This window comes from Ananas comosus, unplaced genomic scaffold, assembly GCF_001540865.1.
Source record: "Ananas comosus cultivar F153 unplaced genomic scaffold, ASM154086v1, whole genome shotgun sequence".
Taxonomy (NCBI): domain Eukaryota; kingdom Viridiplantae; phylum Streptophyta; class Magnoliopsida; order Poales; family Bromeliaceae; genus Ananas; species Ananas comosus.
Window position 1 is genome coordinate 1 of NW_017891478.1, and position 9360 is coordinate 9360.

The 9360-nt window shown below is 43.0% G+C and overlaps 1 protein-coding gene across 1 annotated transcript; it reads right to left on the reverse strand.

Moving 5' to 3' along the window:
- Positions 1-5555: 5555 nt before the first annotated feature.
- LOC109704958 lies at positions 5556-6545 on the reverse strand. Its single transcript, XM_020225717.1, has 4 exons — positions 6368-6545; positions 6186-6275; positions 5963-6117; positions 5556-5870 (listed from the first exon to the last, which is right to left on the reverse strand). The coding sequence occupies exons 1-4, from the start codon at positions 6482-6484 to the stop codon at positions 5834-5836; spliced, it is 399 nt and encodes a 132-aa protein (XP_020081306.1). The 5' UTR covers positions 6485-6545; the 3' UTR covers positions 5556-5833.
- Positions 6546-9360: the final 2815 nt, after the last annotated feature.

Consider the following 9360-nt stretch of genomic DNA (forward strand, 5'->3'; position numbering starts at 1 on the left):
CTGTCTGCGCTTGGAGGGGTCGCTCCCCACAAGCTGTGCACTCCGGAGGTTGGTCACTAGAGAGACAGTCAGTGTGCTGTCTGGACGGTCAGTGTAACATACCGAACTTCTAAAATCATGAAGTCACGGTATACATTTAAATGGTTCCGGTGCGGTTGCGGTGGAATGTAACATACCGGATTTTAAATATAAAAGTGAAAATAAATAAAAAATAGTGTGAGATACTATTTTTATTGGATTTAGAGAAGTAAAACATAAGTCAGAAGTGACTTGTGCTGAAATCGGACTGAAAACAGAAGATTTAGAATTTTCTGTAAAGAACGGGACTGAGAAAATTAGCAGAAAATGCACAGTGTCAGAAAATTATGAAAATTGGCGGGGATGTCAGGAACGTTGGTATGAGGCCAGATTTCAAGTTTCACATTTTTCTGACACCTGTAGAGAGAGAAATTGAATCCGAGAGCTATCGAATAAGGATTTCAGTTCGGGACAATTCGCAGTGACCAAACGGGGTTGAAACTGAAATGTTAAAATTTCAGTGGACTTGTTAAGTAAAAACGAACATTCCTGCCAAATTTGAGCTCAATCGGATATGCGGAAGGGCCTGCGAAAGGTGTTTGCTTCGTGCGACTAAACGGATTAGTCGAAGGGCAAAAATGTAATTTCAGCGTGCTTAGTGGATTTCCACTAAGTTCCCTGCCAGGGAGCCTCCATCCTTATCCCCTCCCCTTCTTGCTGCCTACGTAGAGAGAGAGAGAGAAGGAGAAAAGAAGGAGAAAGAGAAGAAGAAGAGAAAGGAGAAAGAGAAGAAGAAAAAGAAAAGAGGTAAATCTCTCTTTCTCTCTCCCCCTCTCCCTGCTGCTGGTTGTAGCAGTAGGAGCCAGCAGCAGCAGTGCGAGCAGCAGCAGCAGTAGCAGCAGCAGCAGGAACAGCAGCAACAGCAGCTGCTGGAGCAGCAGCTGCCAGCAGCAGCAGCAGCACCAACAGCAGCAGTTAGCAGCAGCAGCCTCAGCAGGAGCAGCAGCAGCTCTTGCTGCTGCTAACCAGGGCAACAGCAGCAGCAGCAGCTTGTAGTAGCAGCAGCAGCATGCGCAGCACAGCAGCAGCAGCTCCTTATACTGCTGCCAGCAGCAGCAGCAGCACATGCGCAGCAGCAGCACATGCTGCTGCTGACTGCAGAGTGCGCAGCAGCAGCAGCAGCAGGGCAGCAGCCTGCTGCCAGCAACAGCAGCAGCTGCAGAGCAGAAGTGCTGCTGCTGCCAGCAACAGCAGCAGCTGCAGAGCAGCAATGGAAAGAGAAAGAAAAAGAGAAAGAGAAAGAAAGAAAGAAAAGGAAATAAAGAGAGATTAGAATTTGAGGAAAGAGATGAAAATGAAAGAAGAGAGAGAGGAAGAAGGGAGAAAAGAAAGAAAGGAAAAGGAAGAATGAAATTGAATGAAATAGACATTGTGATTGGCGTAATTCGCACCTCTAAACTTCAAATTGACGCTCGCAGGGTGTCCAGGAGTGTGAATTAGAGTGCTATACACACATCCGGTTAGTTGCAATTTAAGGTAAATGGCGTTCAACTAGAGTGAATTGAGCTCGAGTAGAAAATTTGTATTGTGATAGTAATTCGGACAACTTTGCTCTAATTAGTGATTAGAGGCAATTGTGAGCCGGAGGAAAGGTGCGTGAGGAGCATTTCTCTTGCTCGAGTCGACGTAGCGAGTCGAGGTGGGTTCCGAGTCGCCGAAAAGGGCGAATTTTCTTCTACGCCTATTTGAGGATGAGATGTAGTACTTAAATTCATGCACATGACTTACTTCCTATTGATCCTCATTTTATGAGAATTGAAGCATAAACTTAACAAGTTAACATTGATACCTGATCATATAGGTTGTTAACTCCTCATAAGCATTTATGTGAACAACAAGTTATACTTGAGCATGGTGTCGAAAGCATAACGTAGGTTTCGATACATGGTTTGATTTGTCGATAGGGATGTTATTAGTACGAAATTGAGTACTTATTCTCGAAGAGCGGGTAATGGAGGCCACACTTCTTCTCTTGGCATTCTATGCATTGACATGAGGTCTTTCCTTCTCGTTGTACTGTACATGTCATGCCTTACATAATAGAGACTGAGTTAGATCCTTTGAGACTGAGGGTTCATGAGACATTTGTGGCTCGAACCTTTGGACATCTTATCATTAAGTTGAGATCTTCAGATTGTTTCTTGTGATCCTTTGTCCAATCCATTGTTTCATTGTCGTGACATAATGATTGTTAGTATTTTTTTATGTAGACATGCTAGTGGGTTGTGGGAGACCAGTTGACATTTTATACATCTTGGTAAGTCATCTCTTATCTATTTTTCTTGTACCTGCCATAACATTTGTGATAGAGGCCGCGGGTAGCACGGCGGTAGAGTACAGCTACTTGACATAGAGAGAGCTTATCCACATGCTACTGTGATATTGCCCTATTGTTTACTCCATGACTACTCTGAGGATGAAGGATTGGCATTGTGATATTGTTGACTATGCGATAAACCATAGCCTACAAGGCCAACTTTGAATTCGACAATGCTACTTGTTACGAGACTCAGTAGGGGTCGCTCCCCTTTGAGTGCCGCTCCAGATGCTGGCCAGTGTAGTTGAGATATGTGTGCCCAAGGAGCAGAGCCTAGGGGTCGACGATGCACCTGCGAGAGTGCAATTCCAACACTAGGCGGGCGCAGGCTTGACCGAACGTACGAGTCGATCGTTCCGATTGGGTATGATTACAGTATTTGTTGTAGTGGTTGCATTAATGTAGACACTATCCAATTTCTTTCCTTCTCTCATTACCTGTACAAAGATCTATTTCTAGCACATGCAGTTATTTAGTTACTGTCAATGTTTAAAAAAGCCCAAGGCACAAAGGGCTGTTAGAGCCTGGGCGCAAGGCGCAAGGTGCAGGCGCGCGCCCGAGAGAGGTCAACTGCACACTTTTATAGAATTTTGAAATAAGTAAATAACCAAGAAGTGTCTTACTATACTTTCGAATAATTATTAAGTAGCACTAAATATACTCTATAAAATCATATTATCACAATAAATATTCTATAATTACCTAAATAATCACACTTCCAAAAGGAAAAACATTAAGAAAAGAAAACAAGCAAAACAACATATATGATAATTTAGAAAAAGAAAATAACATAGATAAAAGTAAAAAACAAATTATCTTTTCTATCTACAAATAAAGACCAGCATAAAGGTAACTATTAATTCACAAACATATAGGAACTTTTGATGTGAAAAGAATATAATTATAAACACAAGATCATAAAAAGTAATATGCATAAAAGTTTCAAGTTTCAAGTCAAAAATCATTAAAAAAGTATCATGATCATGTGAAAGCAGTGATTCGCCTTAATATAGAGAGAAAGGCGAGTTGAGTTGAAGTAGCAGAGAGGGATAGCCGGAGGCAACCGGAGGTGATGGACGAGCGGGAGAGAGGATCGGTTCGAGCGGAGAGAGGGAGAGGGAGCGAACTCAGCGAGAGGAGAGGGAGCAGACTCAGCGAGAGAGAGATGGAGCGAATAGATGTTTAGGGTTTAGAACTTTAGATTAGATTGGTTTTGGGTTTATTTTACATGTTTTAAACCCATTAGACCAATAAATATGGGATTCAAACCCATTAAAGCATATATTTTTAGATCCAAACCCGATAGGATCAAATATATATTAGGCGTGCCTTTCTTGCGCCTTGCGCGTTGCCCTAGGCACGCTCCCAGGCAATGGCGCCCGCCTAGGGGCTGCCTAGGCGCTGGCCATTGAGCCTAGCGCCTAGGCGCCTAGGCACGCGCCTTTTTTAATCACTGGTTACTGTTACCTGATACTTCCCTATGCAGGTCATAGCCAAGTAGTCATTTACTGCACTTTACCTTTATATGTTCATTTGTTCAGGCTTTATTTGTTCAAATTTAGCTACTCGTTTACAGCAGCTTTTATTGTTCTTATATTAGTCTGGCCTCTAGTAGATGTAGTGGGAAGATCGTGGTTATTGCCGACTGTACCCACTGGAAACTACTATCAGTAGTTCTCACACCCTATTGTGGTCTTTTTTTTCAGGGGTACATACACCGACAGTTGATCGAGGTGAGGGGGATCGCGTAGTAGATAGAACCTTCTACCAGCCTATCTATACATAGAAGGCCACCAGATAGAGTGCTCCATTGTACTACATACGTGTATTGGCGAGGGTTAAGACCCTTTTTCCTTATACTTTGTTCTAAGGTTGAGTTTTTATTTGATGTAGTACATGTTGTGTGGCAGTTTAGCCTGTAGACAGTGCTCTGCTACATGTCGTTTGTTATTCAGCACTACATCTTGGTGCTTGTGATGTGAGAATAGTTTGTTCGATCTCGCACGACGCTTGGAAACTGTTTGTTCTTGGTGCCACTTCGTTCGGACAGGAAAAACTCTGTCCATTCGACAGGTCTGTTCACGCCCTGTAGTCTTCCGCTGCGAGCTCGGGGCGTAACACCTATTCTAACTGAATCTCATTTAGATAGAGATTTAAACAGATTAAGATCTATCTCTTAGATTTATTCCTTATCCTATGCAGACTATGAATATCTCAGATAATTATCAATATTTATTTCTTATCCCATATGAATTAAGAATATTTTAGATGTCCTAATGTGGACGAATTCCAACAATATCAAATTCAAACAAAATTGTATTATATCTCAGAAATTAAAAGCAACTCTTTATCACAAAATCAAGATATCAAAATCATATTTGGGCAATTTTTTCCCTTCACTTTACTCATTAAATACCATGTATAAGTATGAATTGCCAATTGGTCGAAGCTGCCCAAATCTGCAATTGAGATTTTCTTTTCTTTTTCTTTTTTTTTTGCCAAATGAGTTGTGTGGGATTGTTTTGTGGATCTTGTAGGTTATGATGAAAGCACCTGGGCAGAAATCAAGACTTACTAGTTACTACTAGCCTAGACTAACTCAAGGTCAGTACCACATGAAGGGAAAGAAATTCTCCTGGCTCTACAATTGTTTTTTAAGTGACTTTTCTAAAAAATATATAAATCGTGGGTGATTTGGCCTCTATTATAGAAGTACATCCCCTGTTACAAAACATGTTACAAGAGAAGTAATTTAGACTAACATTAATATCAAACCAAACAAAACTTATCCTGAATAAACTAGTAATCTAAGAGGAACTAGAGAAGTGTATATGACCTAAGTTCCTGGAGAATCTTGTTTTTGTAAAGGCAGTCGACATGTATTTGATTCATTGGAAGACAAATCTAACAATTTATCCTCATATTTCAATTTTTTAATTTTCTGACCTCTCCAGCTTTGTGCGGTCTACTACAAAGCTGTCTACTACATTTTTTTGCTGTTATGGCTATGCTAAAAACACCGAATAAAACTTAGATCTAGTTAAATTCTAGCATTAAATGTATCATTTATGTCCACATACATCCAGAGAGACCCTAAATTTTCAATGAGAAACATCAAAAAAAATTAAGTGCCCACCAGTTCCTTTGTCCAGTCACAAAGTCAAATGCCATATATTAATACAAGTAGGAGAGCATATGCAAACACACTAAGCCACCTTAAGGTCGCTACAGAACTCATTTCCATGAATCAGCCACAAAAAATTTACAATAAACTAGGAGATAGACCCTTTCCGTCATTTACCTCATGATTGCTATACTAATTATACCACAATTAACGACAAGTATGCTATTCAAGTACGACAAAGATCCTCATATTTATTTATTCGTTAGATCTATGCGCAGCAATTTGTTAATGTGAAAACTAACTCTTCCAAACGGTCATGCGTAAAATGGGCAACAGCAACTATAACATTCACTGCATAAATTGTCCAAGAAAAATTACTCTCAACAGTGAGAAATATATCAAAAGATTAAAAAAGTAAAAAAGATCACTGAACTCGAACTTACTTAAGAAGAAGCTGCATATCAGGACCAGGATACAGAATTTCAATAATGGAGTTGTGCCCAGGAACCGAGAAGGTGTTAAGAGAGTCGACAAAAAGGCCCAAGCTCAGGCCGAGCCTCGGCCGCCCCTCTGCAGCGTACTCATACACGAGGAATAGCTGCAGATCATCATTACAGTCTTCAATCACAAAATTCGCAAGAAGAACAAGTGTGGGTCCTTTCTTACCTCGCGCTTCAGGTAGACCTTGGCCTGGAGGCATCCAGTCTCCTCGACAATGAGGACAATGCCGTGCTCGGAGAGCTCCAGGACTGCATCCTGGTGCGAATTGTTGAAGAGAGATGAGATGAGACCTTAGAAGTAGAAGAGAGAAAGAGGAGAGGAAGGGGGCGGGGATAGGGTTTAGGGACCTGGTGACGCTTCCAGCGAACGGAGGAGAGGGCGTCGACCATGCCCTGGACGCAGTCCAGCTGGCACCTGAGATCCGGGGCTTCGTCGCCGCCAGCGTCTTCCGTCGCCGAGCTCATTCACTTTTGCTCCTCTTATCCCGCCCCTTCGGCTGGGTCTGTCGCTCCTCCCGCGCCAATTTCTTTTGCCCCAAGTCAAAATGAAAATCGGCAGGTCCTAGGGGTGTAATGTTGGCCGTGCTGGGCTGCCACGGCCCACATTTTTCGGGCCAAAACGGCCAACCACTAGCCAGGCAAGGCCCGATTTCAGATCCAGACCGGGCCGTGCCGGGCTAGTTTTCCCACAACTCAGGCCCAGTACGGCCCTGGCACGAAGGGTTACGAGCCGGGCTTCGGGCCGCCCATTTTCTTTCTTTAAAATACAATAAATTTTTAAAATATAAAATATTTATATATATAAAATTAAACTATAAAATTTATTAGAAAATAATAAAAACTTTTAAAATTTTATTAAATTTATAATATGTTAAAATATAAAAATATTTGGACCAAATTGCCTTCCCCGATAGTCAAATTTTGACTGTAGGGGAGGCTAATTTGGTCCAAAAGAGATTAAAGTTGCTCCTCTCCCAAGGTCTGAGAGGCCCAAGGCTGTGGCGGACCTTGGGAAGAGCCCAAGGTCAGCCATAGTGTCAGGGTCCTTTTTAGTTGTCAACGGTCCTGACTTTGTCAATAACATTGAGTTTGTAAAGAGTCTGTAAATATTGTGTCGGGCACAACGTCGACATAAAATTTTCCTTGTTTGGGATGGGCATTGCTTGTAATTGGCATCCAGTTGGCTACCCGCAGGTTCACTTGTGCTACGCATCCAAGGGGACATAGGTATTTCGCTAACGATGGCCGCTTATGCGACGGATTGAGCCGGACGCGTGTCGGACATGGGTCGGTGGCCTATTTTCCCATGGGTGTGCGGAGCGGGAAAAACGTACCCCTCGATGAGCACCTTTGTACCCCCTAGGTGCCAAATGGGTGGACGCCAATATGGGGTAGTACGGGAAGGTTGGGTGAGACGTATTAAGTGAGTCCACTTCGCTAAATGCATAGTGTCTTGGTGATCATTTTGCCCTCACCGGCCATGCCCGACCAAGTCGAGTCGTATGCCTTTCGCTTATAGTCTAACTTTTCGTTATCAATAAAATACTCGTTGTTTGTGCCAATTTGCAGGATTTCTTTACGTGCTTGCTCTCAATTCTCGATCGTTGCCAATTTGCGAAGTTGTGCCTCGGGACGGTTTGGCTGGCTCGTTTGTGCAGGTGACAGACGAGCGCTACGCGGGCTTTTCGACAAAAAGTCATTAGACCCGTAACAACAAGACATACCTTGGGAGAAGGGATCCCAAGGTCTTCCCCCTCTCATCCAAACGGGCCAAGCTTCAAGGCCCGACAAGCTAGTCTAGGGCGGGCTGGGCGGGCTAGCCTGACAAGCATGGCCCACATGGGTCGTGTCATGCCGGGATGGGCTGGGGGTCAAACTGTCGGCCTAGCACGGTGCAGACCTATTCCGGGTCGTGCATGCCGAGCCGACGGGCCTAAAAGGTTTGGCCAGCACGGCCCAGTATAGGAGATCGGACCGGCTCGACACGATATCTACAATATCCGTGTTGGGCCACGGCCGGGCCCACTCGTGTCCGACTGGGTGGTCCATAGGATGCCCGGCCCATCTAACACCCTTACGGTAGGAGCAGTCGGCAGTGGATCTTAAGGTCTTGGAGAACGTTTTGCGGACATACCGAAGAAGTCTTTATTTATTTATTTATTTGGTAAAATAGGATTTTTTGTTTAATTTAAAAAGTCTAAAATTTTATGTACAATTATACAACTTTAATTAATAGAAAGGCTTGTAATTTTTTTTTCAGCTGGCCATCCTCTCTTCTTATCTCATTTAACCTCATCCGCATGCATGCCTTTTGCACACGCACCCGATCTCTCTCTTTCTCGTATGATTCTCGATCTCGTCTTTCGACACAACCGCCACCGCCGCATTCCTTGATTTTTTTTCTACATCTTTTTTGTTCATGGTCGACATCACTAGATTGTCAAAGGCACCTCATTCATCGTTGTCCTTCATCGTCATCGACAACGTTGAGTTGATTAATTTAATACTCGACATTTGATTGAATGATACTCAAATTATTTAGAGGTAAGCGAACTAATAACATCTATTAATTTATTTTAAATAAAAAAAAGGCTAATTTCATAGGTGCACTCTCACCAAGAAAAAGTCTACCTGTACAACTCCACTTAAGTTGTACATCCTACAACCCTGGATCTAACGGCTGGAAATTATAGCCTTTTGAGACAATAAAAAAACAGTGTTAACCTCACATCCCATATTGTTTACCTTACCCTTTCCCTCTTGTTTGAGTTGTGTTGCCTGCGAGCTAGAGAGAGAGAAAGAGAGAGAAAAGAGCTCGAGCGTGAGGGGCGAGGGCCCGAAAGACGGAGAAACAACCGCTCTGTGCGAGAAACAGAGAGAGCGAGAGGCCGATCTCCTCTTTTCTCCGTCTCTACTTTCTCTCTGTTTCTATTCTTCCATTCTTGTTCCAATTTTCGGCGAACTTTTGCCGTGCGGCCATATTCACAGTCTCCTCTTTCATTTTCGACTGGAGTTGTAAAGCTACGATGTATCCGCGCGTACGCCCCACACAAAGCCAGCAGTGAGTTGGAAACTCTTTCAAGTTCTTTGCACAGGTCATTCTACATAAACTTTGTTTCCTTTATTTTTGTGGTTGTGAAAATGGATAACACTTTCTGAACCACAATCCATTTTAAGATAGGTCTCTAGAACGAAGCATGCTAAGGAGGCTCATTCTTCAGCAATAGTAGGCCGATAGAGAGAGAAGAAGAAGAAGAAGAAGAAGGAGAGAGCTTGTTTGAGGGTTGGAACTTCCCCCACACCCTCTCTTCTTCCTTTCGGTGGCTTGGAGCTTGGATTTG

Coding starts and splice junctions, on each gene's coding strand:
- LOC109704958 (XM_020225717.1), bottom strand. CDS start 6,484: ATGAGCTCGGCGACGGAAGACGCTGGCGGCGACGAAGCCCCGGATCTC. Junction 6,276..6,367: donor TTCGCTGGAAGCGTCACCAG/GTCCCTAAACCC, acceptor AATTCGCACCAG/GATGCAGTCCTGGAGCTCTC. Junction 6,118..6,185: donor AGGTCTACCTGAAGCGCGAG/GTAAGAAAGGAC, acceptor GATGATCTGCAG/CTATTCCTCGTGTATGAGTA.